This window comes from Crinia signifera, chromosome 7, assembly GCF_055691185.1.
Source record: "Crinia signifera chromosome 7, ASM5569118v1, whole genome shotgun sequence".
Taxonomy (NCBI): Eukaryota; Metazoa; Chordata; class Amphibia; order Anura; family Myobatrachidae; genus Crinia; species Crinia signifera.
This window is the reverse complement of record NC_139223.1, coordinates 2,005,074-2,022,116: the sequence shown is the minus strand read 5'-3', so window position 1 is coordinate 2,022,116 and position 17,043 is coordinate 2,005,074. Positions and strand designations below refer to the sequence as shown.

Genomic DNA, 17,043 nt, shown 5'->3' with positions numbered 1-17,043 from the left:
CCGCCCTCCAATATCACTGCATCCAGCATGTCCATCCTCTTCTGTCCTCCTCATCTCCGCCCTCCAATATCACTGCATCCGGCATGTCCATCCTCTTCTGTCCTCCTCATCTCCGCCCTCCAATATCACTGCATCCGGCATGTCCATCCTCTTCTGTCCTCCTCATCTCCACCCTCCAATATTGCAGCATCCGGCATGTCCATCCTCTTCTGTCCTCCTCATCTCCACCCTCCAATATCACTGCATCCGGCATGTCCATCCTCTTCTGTCCTCATCACCTCTGCCCTCCAATATCTATACCCCACAATATCCCCATCCTCTGGCTGCCAACAGGCAGGTCCACTCTCCAGTACCAGCACCCTTTTCCTCCTAGTAACACATCTCTGCCACGGCCAACTTCCACCACACACCAATCACTTCACATCCAGTAACCAGTTACTTATCTTGCCCACAGTTTGCTGTTGTTCAGTTCTCAAACAAAATGAATACAGAGTTTAACTTCAATACATATCAACAATCTGGAGACCTCACAAAAATAATTGACAAGATGAAGTTTATAGGAGGCCAGGCATGGGCGTACTCCGGCATCGACTACACACTGTGAGTATCACATGTCATGTACAGACTGATATCCGCTACAAGCTAGTGACCCCAGCAGCACAGAGTATATCAGGAGGTATGTGATGTGTTAGGGAAGACAATCACTCTGGTGCTACAAGAGCGCTTACTATGGAATTACTGCGGAATATTTCTCAAATCCTGAAACCAGGACTAAAACCCTAATATTGGGGGGAAGGGGGGGCAGTAGTCTTCCATTAGGACTGTCCTTCCAAATATTGAACAGGGTGAAGCGATGGTGCTCTATGACTGTCAGCGCCTGTCACATACTCACCCGTATATGTCGCTGACAATAATTTGTATATTACCTGCAGTAAATGATCATGACTAATATATTCTCTGGGCACTTATCAGGGGTTACACTGTGTGCCACTAAGGCATAATCCCCGATCACCAGCCCTCCGAGCCGCCATAACACATGGGTCCGGGTCAGTTCTCGGCTGATAGCACAATAATGACCATAGGGATAACATCTCCATAATAGCCCATTGTTATCTGCTGAGACATTGTCACTGCTAATGGGACACGCCCCGTTGACAATGACATCATAGGAAATGTAACGTTGTCACTACACAAGTCCATTAACATCTGTATTTTATACAGGAAAAATATTTTCACAGAGAAAGCTGGATCTCGTCCCAAGGCGAAGAAAGTGCTGTTAATCCTGTCCGCCGGGGAAGTAGAAGAAACAGACACCATTGGCGCTATAAAGGCCGCAAACGCTTTAGAAGTGAAACGTTATATCATCGGGGTAACACAATTTGTACACAATTATATATATACTAGGTGATTCATCGCGCCCTACGGGCGCTCTTCACACCGTCGTAAGGGGCTGCGCCCCCTGCATTTGTGAACGTTTGTATTGTGAGACATATGGTTAGAATTGTATGAAAGATGCCTGTATTGCAACTTGAGTTATAGGTGAAGGGGGTTATTCAGGTTGATTCGCAAGGCTGCGAATTCACATCCTTGCGAGTCCACCAAACCCCGCCCAGCGAACGACGCCCCCCCTGCCGCCCCCTCAAAGTGCGGCAATCAGAACTCTGTGGCGGGACTTCCGGGTGTGGGGGCGGAGCTATGCTCTGTGTCCCGGCACCTTAAAAAAATGTGAAACTTGATCGGTTCTCCTTTGCCATTGATGTAGGGAAACCATCTGGTACTCTCACATCAATGGCAAATGTATTCAACATCGGCCATAAACCATCGATGATTTGAAATCATTGATGGCTGATGGGCATCCCTAGAACTGGAGGAGGGTGGGGGACAGTATGCAGCTCCCGGCAGTAGGTGAGAGTCTCCTCCCACTGGGAGGGAGTGATGGTGCATGAGAGCAGGAGGCTGTATAATAGTGGTATGTGGGCAAGACATTGATAAAAGTTGTGGTGCTGGTGCAGAGGACCGTGGGGACACTTCTGGCAGTGGGGGAACCTGCAGCGCGGCAGCTAGGGCCGGATTTACCACCTAGGGGCGGTACCTGCTTGTTTCGGTACAGGATCCCCCATTCTCACGGGGGTATGTGAACTGCGGAGTCGCGGGGGTCCGCTGGGGGGGAATTGCCGGAAGGGGTCAGGGGGGTCTGCAAATTGCAGGAGGGGGGGGGTGCGCGGATCTGCGATTAGGGGAGGGGGTGCGGGGGGGCTTGAATCGCGGGAAGGGGGGTCCACAAATTGCGGGTGGGGGGTTGTGGGGGTCAGTGAATTGCGGGAGGGGGGGTTGTGGGTGTCCGTGAATTGCAGGAGGGGAGCGGGGGGTGCCGTGAATCAAGGGAGGGGGGGCGCAGGGGGGTTGCGGGGGTACGCGAATAGCAGGAGGGGGGCGCGGGGAGGTCATGAATCGCAGGAGGGGGGGGTCGTGGAGTGCCGCAATTCGCGGGAGAGGGGGTGTCGTGAATCGTGGGAGGGGGGCGTGAATCGTGGGAGGGGGTCTGCAAATCTTGGGAGGGGGCGCGGGAGGGGGGTGTGAATTGCGGGGGGGGTCTAAAATCGCGGGAGGGGGGCGCGGGAGGTGCCGTGGGGGTCCATGAATCATGGGAGGGGGTCCGCAAATTGCGGAAGGGGGGCGCGGGGGGTGCTGTGAATCGCAGGGCGGCGTGAATCGCAGGGAGGGGGCTAGAATCGCATGAGGGGGGGCATGAATCGCGGGGGGTCACAAATCGCAGGAGGGGCGTGCCGTTAATTGCGGGAGGGGGCTGGGGTTAGCAAATCGTGGGAGGGGGGCACGGCGAATCGTGGGAGGGGGCGCAGTGAATGGAGTGAGTGGAGGGGGGGCGCGGGGGTGCCGTGAATCGTGGGGGCCCGCGAATCGCGGGAGGGATGGAGTTGTGGGGGGGCCCGCAAATCGCGGGAGGTCGCAGGGGGCCCGCGAATCGCAGGAGGGGGGGTTGTGGGGGGTCCCGCGAATCGTGGGAGGGGGGGTCACGGGGGGCACGCGAATCGCGGGAGGGGGCGTCGCGGGTGTCTGGGGGGTGCTGGCAGAGGGGGGAGGTTCGGGAGAAATGGTGGATGGTGGGCTTGGGCGGGAGGGGGGAGTTGTGGGGGGCCCGCGAATCACGGGAGGTCGCAGGGGGCCCGCAAATCGCGGAAGGGGGTGGGCTCGAGGGGGGGTGCCGCGAACCGTGGGAGGGGAGGTCGCGATGGGCCCGCGAATCGTGGGAGGGGGGAGTTGCGGGGGGCCCGCGAATCACGGGAGGGGGGTCGCGGGGGGCCCGTTAATCGCGGGAGGGGGTGTCGCGGGGGGCCTGTGAATTGCGGTAGGGGGGGTCGTGGGTCTTTTCCTTTGGGGGGGCGGGTTTGTGTATAACGCTGGGTGGGAACGTTATATACACAGGGGATGAGTGACAGATCTGGCTAAATATATAAGAGATTTTATTATACATGTGGCCTATACTCTCATGATCCCTACTCTTCTCATGATATTCTGACATCCTGCTCTGCTATATGTCCATGTGAGCCCATTGCTGCTCTGATTGTATGGCTGGGAGATGTAGTCCACTGCATGACTTCAGTCTCTAACCCCTCGGGTGCCTGTTCTCCTGTTAACTCTTATTGTACACCTGGGAGATGTAGTGCACTGCAAGACTTCAGTCTCTAACCCCTCGGGAGCCTGTTCTCCTGTTAACTCTTATTGTACACCTGGGAGATGTAGTCCACTGCATGACTTCAGACTCTAGCCCATCGGGTGCCTGTTCTCCTGTTAGCTCTGTTTGCATGCCTGGGAGATGTAGTCCACTGCATGACTTCAGACTCTAGCCCATCGGGTGCCTGTTCTCCTGTTAACTCTTATTGTACACCTGGGAGATGTAGTGCACTGCAAGACTTCAGTCTCTAACCCCTCGGGAGCCTGTTCTCCTGTTAGTTCTGATTGTAGGTTCCTGAATCCATTCCTGGTTTTGCTGATACCATCTGACCCATTACCCTATCAGTGCAAGACAGGGGGTCAAATTCTTTGCTCAAGGAATCAGGGATCTCGCCTTGAGCAACGTCGCTAGCGTACACCAGGTTCTTTGCTGTGACACTCCTGTGCTTTGCTCCCATGAGGGGGTAGCCCCAGTAAGTCAGGTTACTGGCTGTCAGGCTTCTAACAGTCGGGATTCCAATGCCGGTCTACTGTCCATCAGAATCCCAACTGTCGGGAGGCCATCCGACACCCAGCAGATACACACCTGAAAAACAGCCATGGCATGCCTGTGTTTCTGCAGCCACTCTCTGTTACCTTCTTAAATGTTCCCTTCTAGTCAGTCACACTGCACCTTAGCACATGTGCAGTGCAATCGCTGCGCAGTCTGCAGATAATCACTCACAGCAGTCGTCTATTGCGTGCAACATAAATTAGACTTTTTTTTTCTGATGCCATTTATCCTCTGTCTCCTATCTTATACCATTTGACATCACTGTGCCTTAATCCTTCTTAGATGGACAAAACCATGTGCGCAGCAGGGGGGGGGCAGATGTTACTTGTGCAGAGAGAGTTAGATTTGGGTGGGGTTTTACTTCAAAGTGAGATCTATATTGCAGTGTAAAAATAAAGCAGTCAGTATTTACCCTGCACAGAAACAAAATAACTCACCCAAATCTAATTCTCTCTACACAAGTTACATCTGCCCCACCTGCAGTGCACATGGTTTTGTCCATCTAAGAAGGATTTTGTCAGAAAGAGTGAACTAGAATAAGGCCCTGTGTGCTATCTTCTGTCCCTCTGACATCACTGTTGTTATAAACCACCTCTGGCTGGTCCCTGTACCTGCAGCCTGACTCTATGTGGTCTGTGCAGTCTCAACTGCCACATAATTAGGCCATTACCTTGTGTCTGGCTGCCCAGTTGCAGTGAATCCAAGTATTGTCCATTCTTGACCGTCCTTATTGGGTATTGCTTCCTATATTACCCAGCCTGCCCTAGATTCATTGCTGGCAATACTCAGTCCAGGCCTGTTTATGCCCTGAACTACCCTGGCTAATCCTGACAAACTCTGATCCTGCCTAATGTGCATACCCTGACAAGTCTGTGTCATCCTGAACAAATCCTGTCAAGCCCTGCTATTATCCGGCTTGATCCTGTTTCCCTGAGCTTGCTATAATTCTTCAGGTTCTTGTGCTTGTGGTTACATGGTCCCGGTCCATATCCTGTTGTTGTATCCTGTGCCTGTGCTGTTGTCCCATTTTCGGCTTCAGTTTATTATTCGGGAGAATTCAGGGGCCACAGGGCTAACAGTGCGAATTGAGCAGTAGTGAGAGTTTCAGCACCCGAAAGGTTAAACTTCTTGCTGCCCCAGTCAGCCAGGCTCCTCCCCTCCTCTACCCCGCCTCCAGGCCAGGCAACTCATGGTTTTTATGGTGCTGGCAGGAGCCAACATGCACCACACAGAGGGGTTGCATTATGCAGCCTTACTTCTTTTTTTTTATCTTCTTTTTTACACTGACCATAGTCAGTGACAGGGCAGCAGCAAATGAGAACCAACCAACACAGTGACAAGTAGCCGGGAGTTGGGCAGGAGACAGTAAGCAGCCAGTGCGGTTGCCACTCAGGGACTGAAAAAGAGGAAAAGAAAAGTATACATCTGTCCCTGAGCGCAGCGTTCAATCACAGGCAGTCATTGAGGGCCCCCGGGGAGAAGCATTCCCACCGTGCCTTCCCCCAACAGGTGTTAAAACTGCAAAACTATCCCTGCTGCCAGCCCCCTCTGCTCTCTCTCCCCAGCAGCTAATCTGTGACCGCCCGCAGGAAAGGGCCATGCTGCAGCTGCTGCACAGGCCCTGCCAAGGCTGCCCCCTGCTCAGCTGGGCCCACAGCCCAAATCTAAGCCTGCAAGCAGTGAGCAGGACTGATGAAGGCCCTGGAGGCCGAACCCAGAAACATAAACCATCATCGGGAGAAGCCCGGGAAGCAGCAGCTCAGTCAGCCCAAGGACATGGAGATGGATGGTACCTGTCACCCCTCATCTCTCTCATCACCTCACACCTAGGTGGCCCCTTTTTGGTGTGCGTGGTCCAGAAGGAATCGTCATCCATGGGGCCCTGTGCGCGTCATGCAGCATTGGTGCAGCTGCCCACCTCCCACTCTAGCTTTAAATGCCTGCATCTGTGCTGTAGTGGCACCAGGCTGGTGCCCATCACTCTTTAATCTCTCTCTGCCTGACCCCCCTCTCTCGCTCTCTCTGCCTGACCTCACTCTCACCCCTCTCTCTGCTTGACCCCACTCTCACTCCTCTCTCTACCTGACCCCCCTCTCTCGCTCTCTCTGCCTGACCCCCCTCTCTCGCTCTCTCTGCCTGACCCCACTCTCACCCCTCTCTCTGCTTGACCCCACTCTCACTCCTCTCTCTGCCTGACCCCCCTCTCTCGCTCTCTCTGCCTGACCCCACTCTCACCCCTCTCTCTGCTTGACCCCACTCTCACTCCTCTCTCTGCCTGACCCCCCTCTCTCGCTCTCTCTGCCTGACCCCACTCTCACCCCTCTCTCTGCTTGACCCCACTCTCACTCCTCTCTCTACCTGACCCCCCTCTCTCGCTCTCTCTGCCTGACCCCCCTCTCTCGCTCTCTCTACCTGACCCCACTCTCACCCCTCTCTCTGCTTGACCCCACTCTCACTCCTCTCTCTGCCTGACCTTGCTCTCTCTGCCTGACCCCACTCTCACTCCTCTCTCTGCCTGACCCCACTCTCACCCCTCTCTCTGCTTGACCCCAATCTCACTCCTCTCTCTGCCTGACCCCACTCTCACTCCTCTCTCTGCCTGACCCCACTCTCACCCCTCTCTCTGCTTGACCCCAATCTCACTCCTCTCTCTGCCTGACCCCAATCTCACTCCTCTCTCTGCCTGACCCCACTCTCACTCGTCTTTCTTTGCCTGCCCCCCCTCACTCGCTCTCTCTACCTGACCCCACTTTCACCTGTCTCTCTGCCTAACCCCCTTCTCTCACCCTCTCTCTGCCTGACCTCCCCTCTCACCCCCTCTCACTGTGTACCTGACCCCTCTCCCTCTTACCCTTAAATCCTCTCACCCCCTTCTCTCTATCCCTGACACCAAGGGTGGATTTAGGGGAGGGCACCCGGGCACGTGCCACCCCCCCCCCCCCCCTGTCATTTGTCACTTTTTTTTAACTTTTAGAAACATCTCTTAATGCTGCTGGCACCAGGGCTTGATGTCATGCTCTATTGACTGCCTCGGCGTGAGAGAGGAGGAGCTGATTATCTGACCCGTTGCTGCCCGGCCAGAACTTCATAGTTACATAGTTACATAGTAGGTAAGGCTGAAAAAAGACTTGCGTCCATCTAGTTCAACCTGGTATAGATATCCATTGCTGATTTGGTAGGTTCTGGTATTTTACAGACAAATTATATTTCTTATTTGTACCCATGGATGTTTTTCTCCAGTAAATGTCTGTCCAACTTTGCCTTGAACGCATTTAATGAGCCAGCCGTTACCACCTCTCTGGGAAGAGAGTTCCAGAGTTTGACTGTTCTGACCGTAAAGAAATTCTTTCTACTAGCTGAATGAAATCTTTTTTCTTCTAATCTATACTCATGCCCTCGCGTCCTAGATTCCTTTCTAGTAGAAAATAGGGTGTGTGACAGTTCCTTATATTGGCCCTTGATATACTTGTACATGTTGAGCATGTCCCCCCTTAAACGTCTCTTTTCTAATGTAAATAGTCCCAATTTGCTTAATCTCTCCCCGTAGCTTAAATTCTCCATTCCCCTAATAAGCTTTGTTGCTCGCCTTTGGACTTTTTCTAATTCTATGATGTCCTTTTTATAGTGTGGGGCCCAGAACTGTACTCCGTACTCCAGGTGAGGTCTCACCAATGCTTTATATAGTGGCATAATTACCCTTGAGTCCCTAGCTTCCATTCCCCTCTTAATACATGCCAGAATTTTGTTGGCCTTTTTTGTAGCTACATTACAATGGGCACTACATCCTAGATTGCTGTCTATTTGGACTCCTAGATCCTTTTCAAGTATGGAATTACCCAGTTCCTCTCCGCTAAGGTTGTAACTTGCACACTGGTTGTGTCTCCCAAGGTGCATAACCTTACATTTATCTACATTGAACCTCATCTTCCATTTTTTTGCCCACTCATCTAGAATTGCAAGATCATTTTGAAGCATGGTGACATCTTCTGGTGATTTGATGACTTTGCTAAGTTTTGTATCGTCCGCAAAGATGGATACATTGCTGAGTAACCCTATCCCAATATCGTTAATAAAAATGTTAAACAAAATGGGCCCCAAAACCGAACCCTGGGGCACTCCACTTAGTACCGGTATCATATCTGATACGGCACCATTCACAACCACTCTTTGTTCTCTATTACATAGCCAATTCCCTACCCATCTGCAGATATTTTCACCCAATCCTAGGTTCTCCATTTTATTAATCAATCTCTTGTGTGGGACAGTATCAAATGCTTTAGCGAAATCTAGGAAAATCACATCTACAGCATTTCCATTATCGAGGTTTTTGCTAACCACTTCCTCAACGTGACGCGTCCAATGTGTGCCCAGGTTCCTCTGCGGGAAGCGCCGCTGCAACCTCCTCCGCTGCCTCATCCTCCACAACTACACCAGGCCAAGAAGAGGCTGGCGTAAAAACCTGTGCCTATGACCCTGGACAAGGATGGCCTTCTCCAGAGCTCTGCATTCTTCCAAGTTCTTTGGAGAACTTGTGGAAAAGAATGAATATGGTGGACGCCGCCGAAGGGTTATGGAGTAGCCTTAGGAGACTACATCCCGAACCCATGCATCTGTTGTGGATTGCAGCTAGACATCTGAAAACTTCAGCAGGCAACATCCCACCCTTGGATCCCCCAGGTGGAGCACCACCGCGTCATGCGGAGGGCGAGAGAGAGGGCGAGAGAGAGAGGGCGAAAGAGGGAGGGCGAGAGATAGAGAGATAGAGAGGGCGAGAGAGAGGATTGAGAGTAGATTGAGACAGGTACCAAGTGTACCTAAGGCAGCAGGGTTTTCTGACAGTAATCACTGTGTGTTATCCTTTCTTTCCTCTCCCCTCTGACATCACTGTGTGTTATCCTTTCTCTCCTCTCCCCTCTGACATCACTGTGTGTTATCCTTTCTCTCCTCTCCCCTCTGACATCACTGTGTGTTATCCTTTCTCTCCTCTCCCCTCTGACATCACTGTGTGTTATCCTATGTCTCTCCTCTCCCCTCTGACATCACTATGTGTTATCATCTGTCTCTCCTCTCCCCTCTGTCATTACTGTGTGTTATCCTCTGTCTCTCCTCTCCCCTCTGACATCACTGTGTGTTATCCTCTGTCTCTCCTCTCCCCTCTGACATCACTGTGTGTTATCTTTTCTCTCCTCTGACATCACTGTGTGTTATCCTTTCTCTCCTCTCCCCTCTGACATCACTGTGTGTTATCCTATGTCTTTCCTCTCCCCTCTGACATCACTGTGTGTTATCCTATGTCTCTCCACTCCCCTCTGACATCACTGTGTGTTATCCTTTCTCTCCTCTCCCCTCTGACATCACTGTGTGTTATCCTATGTCTTTCCTCTCCCCTCTGACATCACTGTGTGTTATCCTATGTCTCTCCACTCCCCTCTGACAACACTGTGTGTTATCCTTTCTCTCCTCTCCCCTCTGACATTACTGTGTGTTATCCTTTCTCTCCTCTCCCCTCTGACATCACTGTGTGTTATCCTATGTCTTTCCTCTCCCCTCTGACATCACTGTGTGTTATCTTTTCTCTCCTCTCCCCTCTAACATCACTGTGTGTTATCCTTTCTCTCCTCTCCCCTCTGACATCACTATGTGTTATCATCTGTCTCTCCTCTCCCCTCTAACAACACTGTGTGTTATCATCTCTCTCTCCTCTTCCCTCTGACATCACTATGTGTTATCATCTGTCTCTCCTCTCCCCTCTGACATCACTGTGTGTTATCTTTTCTCTCCTCTCCCCTCTGACATCACTGTGTGCTATCCTTTCTCTCCTCTCCCCTCTGACATCACTGTGTGTTATCCTATGTCTTTCCTCTCCCCTCTGACATCACTGTGTGTTATCCTATGTCTCTCCACTCCCCTCTGACATCACTGTGTGTTATCCTTTCTCTCCTCTCCCCTCTGACATCACTGTGTTGTCATCTGTCTTTCCTCTCCCCTCTGACATCACTGTGTGTTATCCTATGTCTCTCCACTCCCCTCTGACATCACTGTGTGTTATCCTATGCCTCTCCACTCCCCTCTGACTTCACTGTATGTTATCCTCTGTCTCTCCTCTCCCCTCTGACATCACTGTGTTATCCTCTGCCTCTCCTCTCCCCTCTGACATCACTGTGTGTTATCCTCTGTCTCTCCTCTCCCACCTGTCATCACCGTTTTATCCTCTGTCTCTCTTCTCCCCTCTGACATCACTGTGTGTTATCCTTTCTCTCCTCTCCCCTCTGACATCACTGTGTGTTATCCTCTGTCCCTCCTCTCCCCTCTGACATCACTGTGTGTTATCCTTTCTCTTCTCTGACATCACTGTGAGTTATCCTTTCTCTCCTCTCCCCTCTGTATGGAGATCTGTGGTTCCTACAGAGCTTTGCAGTGTTTTCCTTCAATATGGCTTTGTGCCCTATTATTACAGGTAGGAAAAAACTTTGGAAAGCCAGAGGGTGAAAAAATAATAACTGACCTGGCATCTACGCCCACTGACAAATACCGCACGGTGCTGGAGAATGCACAAGGACTGAACGGCTTATTTCAGGGCATACAACAGAAGATCCTTGCGATAGAGGGTGAGTTTCTGCCTGAGGATACTCTATAATAATTTTCTGTCTGCTTGTGGCCCTTTGCTACTACTGAATATGATTGGGCCGCTGCATTTCATTGTGTGGCAATGAAAAAAATGATACATAGAACTGAATGGAGGTGTAGGTGACGTGTAGGCCCTTTGTTAGGAAATGTGGGATCCCTAGATGATAGATATGGAGGTGTAGGTGACATTTATATCCTGTGTTTGGAGATCATAGAAATGGAGGTGTAGATGACGCGTAGGCCTGCGTAAGCAGATGTGGGATAAGTAGATGATAGGGTTAGGTGTCAGTGATGTGTAGGCCCTGTATAAGGAAAGCTGGGAACCCTATATGACAGAGGTGTCAATGCAGTGACATGTAGGCCCTGTGTGAGGAGATCTTGGATCCCTAGATGATAGAGATGGAGGTGTCAGTTATATGTCAGCCCTGTGTAAGGAGATCTTGGATCCCTAGATGATAGAGATGGAGGTGTCAGTGACATGTAGACCCTGTGTAAGGAGATCTTGGATCCCTAGATGATAGAGATGGATGTGTCCGTGTTGTGTAGGCCCTGTGTAAGGAGATGTTGGATCCCTAGATGATAGAAATGGAGGTGTCAGTAACATGTAGGCCCTGTGTAAGGACATCTTGGATCCCTAGATGATAGAGATGGAGGTGTCAGTGACATGTAGGCCCTGTTTAAGGAGATCTTGGAACCCTGATGATAGAGATGGAGGTTTCAGTTTTGTGTTTGCCCTGTGTAATTAGATGTTGGACCCCTAGATGATAGAGATGGAGGTGTCAGTTTTGTGTTTGCCCTGTGTAATTAGATGTTGGACCCCTAGATGATAGAGATGGAGGTGTCAGTGTTGTGTAGGCCCTGTGTAATTAGATGTTGGATCCCTAGATGATAGAGATGGAGGTGTCAGTGTTGTGTTGGACCTGTGTAAGGAGATCTTGGAACCCTGGATGATAGAGATGGAGGTGTTAGTGTTGTGTTGGCCCTGTGTAATTAGATGTTGGATCCCTAGATGATAGAGATGGAGGTGTCAGTGACATGTAAGCCCTGTGTAAGGAGATTTTGGAACCCTGGATGATAGAGATGGAGGTGTCAGTGTTGTGTTGGCCCTGTGTAATTAGATGTTGGATCCCTAGATGATAGAGATGGAGGTGTCAGTGTTTTGTTGGCCCTGTGTACGGAGATGTGGGATCCCTAGATGATAGAGATGGATGTGTCAGTGACATGTAGGCCCTGTGTAAGGAGATCTTGGAACTTGGATGATAGAGAGGGAGGTGTCAGTGACATGTAGGCCCTGTGTAATTAGATGTTGGATTCCTAGATGATAGAGATGGAGGTGTCAGTGACATTTAGGCCTTGTGTAAGGAGATCTTAGAACTTTGGATGACAAATATGGAGGTGTACGTGTTGTGTAGGCCCTGTGTAAGGAGATGTGGGATCCCTAGATGATAGAGATGGATGTGTCAGTGACATGTAGGCCCTGTGTAAGGAGATCTTGGAACTTGGATGATAGAGATGGAGGTGTCAGTGACATGTAGGCCCTGTGTAAGGAGATGTGGGATCCCTAGATGATAGAGATGGAGGTGTCAGTGACATTTAGGCCTTGTGTAAGGAGATCTTGGAACTTTGGATGACAAAGATGGAGGTACTACTCAAAATTTTCAAGTGGACATCCTATAGCGCTCTGAACACACAAAAAAATACACAGTACTTCCCTTTTGAAACTTCTAGGACAATTGGATGAAACAGGCGATCCTTGTGATCAATTGTTCATTGTTGATTTGTCATGTAAAACAATGGAAACAAAGGGATCATATGATTAATAAACTGTCCATACAATAAATGGGTTGGTACACCCGTGTGGATTTTGATGGGATTCTGTGCAGCTGTTATTCCTCCACCAATAAATGGGATGTATAGATGAGCGTACCGAAACTCACATCAAAGATGTGGTGGTTAAACACATCAAGGTATCTTTTATATGCGTACCCCAACTCACAATAAGTGGATGTAGTATTCACACATAAAGGTATCTTTTGACTGTGGTAAGTGAACCGATATAGCCACCGAGATGCGTACCCCAACTCACTGAATGAAAGGCTGTGACGTTCACATCAAGGTTTCTTTAGGACCACTCAGTATATGGATCAAAAAAGCTTTTAATGTCTTCCACATCCAGAAGTACATAACATGTAAAATGAATAAAATAAAAACAGGGTAATCACTGTGACTGCCAGTAAGAGGAAAACAATGGCGAAGTAGGGAGTTCTACAACCTGGAGGATCTTCCGGATAGTCCACCAGGTAGAAGCTTCAACCAAGGTCCCAAACTGGATAGCAGCAGTCCAACAGCAAGGCCCCTTCCTCTGGTCACACAACGCGTTTCGATCCACTCTGGGATCTTTTTCAAGTGTCCACAGAGGAAGGGGCCTTGCTGTTGGACTGCTGCTATCCAGTTTGGGACCTTGGTTGAAGCTTCTACCTGGTGGACTATCCGGAAGATCCTCCAGGTTGTAGAACTCCCTACTTCGCCATTGTTTTCCTCTTACTGGCAGTCACAGTGATTACCCTGTTTTTATTTTATTCATTTTACATGTTATGTACTTCTGGATGTGGAAGACATTAAAAGCTTTTTTGATCCATATACTGAGTGGTCCTAAAGAAACCTTGATGTGAACGTCACAGCCTTTCATTCAGTGAGTTGGGGTACGCATCTCGGTGGCTATATCGTTTCATTCACCTCAGTCAAAAGATACCTTTATGTGTGAATACTACATCCACTTATTGTGAGTTGGGGTACGCATATAAAAGATACCTTGATGTGTTTAACCACCACATCTTTGATGTGAGTTTCGGTACGCTCATCTATACATCCCATTTATTGGTGGAGGAATAACAGCTGCACAGAATCCCATCAAAATCCACACGGGTGTACCAACCCATTTATTGTATGGACAGTTTATTAATCATATGATCCCTTTGTTTCCATTGTTTTACATGACAAATCAACAATGAACAATTGATCACAAGGATCGCCTGTTTCATCCAATTGTCCTAGAAGTTTCAAAAGGGAAGTACTGTTTATTTTTTTGTGTGTTCAGAGCGCTATAGGATGTCCACTTGAAAATTTTGTGTAGTAGATGTGTTGTTGGAGGAGTGGTGTCTCCTCATCAAGTGTTTGATACCCAGTAGCAGCTGCGCCCAAGGGTGATCCAACGATTTCTCTTTTTTTATATTGACAAAGATGGAGGTGTCCGCGTTGTGTAGGCCCTGTGTAAGGAGATATGTATGATGTCATATGACTGCTACCTAACTTGTGTTTCTAGGTGTGGCTCAAGGTTCCAGTTTCTCACGGGAGCTGTCCTCAGCCGGGCTTAGCGCTGCTCTGCTGGAGGTAAGGTTGGTGACACTGTTGTGTATTGTAATGTCTGTCAGTCATAGTATTCCAGTACAGTGCTGGTGTTGTGTATACAGTGGTGAGCTTGGCACTGACATGTGTATGGTGACAGTGGTGTGTGTGTTTGTGTGATTATGTTGGTGAGATAGTGTAAGTATGGGGATCCCGGCGCTTGGGATGTTGGTAGTCAGAAGATTGACAGCGTCATCCTTATAGTTAACATCCAGTTTAGCCCTATACCTAGGGTTACCAACTCATCCCTTTAATCTGGGACACATATTAATTACACAGGTTCTGTGGCAGTTTAAAACCAGGTGAAATGGAGTCTTGAGGTGTGGCAGTTTAAAACCAGGTGAAAGCCAGCCACATAACCTGTGTAATTAATATGTGTCCCGGATTAAAGGGATGAGTTGGTCACCCTACCTATACCCTCCCCTTCCTTAGTGGTTAACCCTACCCACCCCCTCACAGCCTAACCATAACCCTCCCCCTTAGAGATTTGTTTCTTGTTCTTCCTTGTGCACGCTGTAGTGAGATAACACTGCTAGATGGGGATGACATCACTACGGTACAATACACTGGCCTCTAGATGGGTATGACATCACTACGGTACATTACACCGGCCTCTGGATGGGGATGACATCACTATGGTACAATGCACTGGCCGCTAGATGGGGATGACATCACTACGGTACATTACACCGGCCACTAGATGGGGATGACATCACTATGGTACATTACACCGGCCTCTAGATGGGTATGACATCACTACGGTACATTACACCGGCCACTAGATGGGGACGACATCACTATGGTACATTATACCGGCCTCTAGATGGGGATGACATCACTATGGTACATTACACCGGCCTCTAGATGGGGATGACATCACTACGGTACATTACACCGGCCTCTGGATGGGGATGACATCACTATGGTACAATGCACTGGCCGCTAGATGGGGATGACATCACTACGGTACATTACACCGGCCTCTAGATGGGTATGACATCACTACGGTACATTACACCGGCCTCTGGATGGGGATGACATCACTATGGTACAATGCACTGGCCGCTAGATGTGGATGACATCACTACGGTACATTACACCGGCTACTAGATGGGTATGACATCACTATGGTACATTATACCGGCCTCTGGATGGGGATGACATCACTATGGTACAATGCACTGGCCGCTAGATGTGGATGACATCACTACGGTACATTACACCGGCCACTAGATGGGGACGACATCACTATGGTACATTATACCGGCCTCTAGATGGGGATGACATCACTACGGTACATTACACCGGCCACTAGATGGGGATGACATCACTATGGTACATCATACCGGCCTCTAGATGGGGATGACATCACTACGGTACAATACACCGGCCTCTAGATGGGGATGACATCACTACGGTACATTACACCGGCCTCTAGATGGGGATGACATCACTATGGTACATTACACCGGCCTCTAGATGGGGATGACATCACTACGGTACATTACACCGGCCTCTGGATGGGGATGACATCACTATGGTACAATGCACTGGCCGCTAGATGGGGATGACATCACTACGGTACATTACACCGGCCTCTAGATGGGGATGACATCACTACGGTACATTACACCGGCCTCTAGATGGGTATGACATCACTACGGTACATTACACCGGCCTCTGGATGGGGATGACATCACTATGGTACAATGCACTGGCCGCTAGATGTGGATGACATCACTACGGTACATTACACCGGCCACTAGATGGGTATGACATCATTATGGTACATTATACCGGCCTCTAGATGGGGATGACATCACTACGGTACATTACACCGGCCACTAGATGGGGATGACATCACTATGGTACATCATACCGGCCTCTAGATGGGGATGACATCACTACGGTACATTACACCGGCCTCTAGATGGGGATGACATCACTATGGTACAATACACCGGCCTCTAGATGGGGATGACATCACTACGGTACATTACACCGGCCGCTAGATGGGGATGACATCACTACGGGACAATACACCGGCCGCTAGATGGGGATGACATCACTACGGTACAATACACCGGCCTCTAGATGGGGATGACATCACTATGGTACATTATACCGGCCTCTAGATGGGGATGACATCACTACGGTACATTACACCGGCCACTAGATGGGGATGACATCACTATGGTACATTATACCGGCCTCTAGATGGGGATGACATCACTATGGTACAATACACCGGCCTCTAGATGGGGATGACATCACTACGGTACATTACACCGGCCGCTAGATGGGGATGACATCACTACGGTACAATACACCGGCCGCTAGATGGGGATGACATCACTACGGTACAATACACCGGCCTCTAGATGGGTATGACATCACTACGGTACATTACACCGGCCTCTAGATGGGGATGACATCACTATGGTACATTATACCGGCCTCTAGATGGGGATGACATCACTACGGTACATTACACCGGCCGCTAGATGGGGATGACATCACTATGGTACATCATACCGGCCTCTAGATGGGGATGACATCACTACGGTACAATACACCGGCCTCTAGATGGGGATGACATCACTACGGTACATTACACCGGCCTCTAGATGGGGATGACATCACTATGGTACATTACACCGGCCTCTAGATGGGGATGACATCACTACGGTACATTACACCGGCCTCTGGATGGGGATGACATCACTATGGTACAATGCACTGGCCGCTAGATGGGGATGACATCA

At 49.8% G+C, this 17,043-nt stretch overlaps 1 protein-coding gene across 1 annotated transcript in view; it reads left to right on the top strand.

The window, feature by feature from the left end:
* ITGAL (integrin subunit alpha L) overlaps positions 1–17,043 on the top strand; it is a 218,150-nt gene that overhangs the window by 85,224 nt on the left and 115,883 nt on the right. The window contains exons 7-10 of the mRNA XM_083152209.1: positions 455–600; positions 1,222–1,369; positions 10,704–10,854; positions 14,196–14,263. Coding sequence (XP_083008335.1) covers positions 455–600; positions 1,222–1,369; positions 10,704–10,854; positions 14,196–14,263 — 513 coding nt within the window. The remainder of the gene's footprint in view (positions 1–454; positions 601–1,221; positions 1,370–10,703; positions 10,855–14,195; positions 14,264–17,043) is intronic.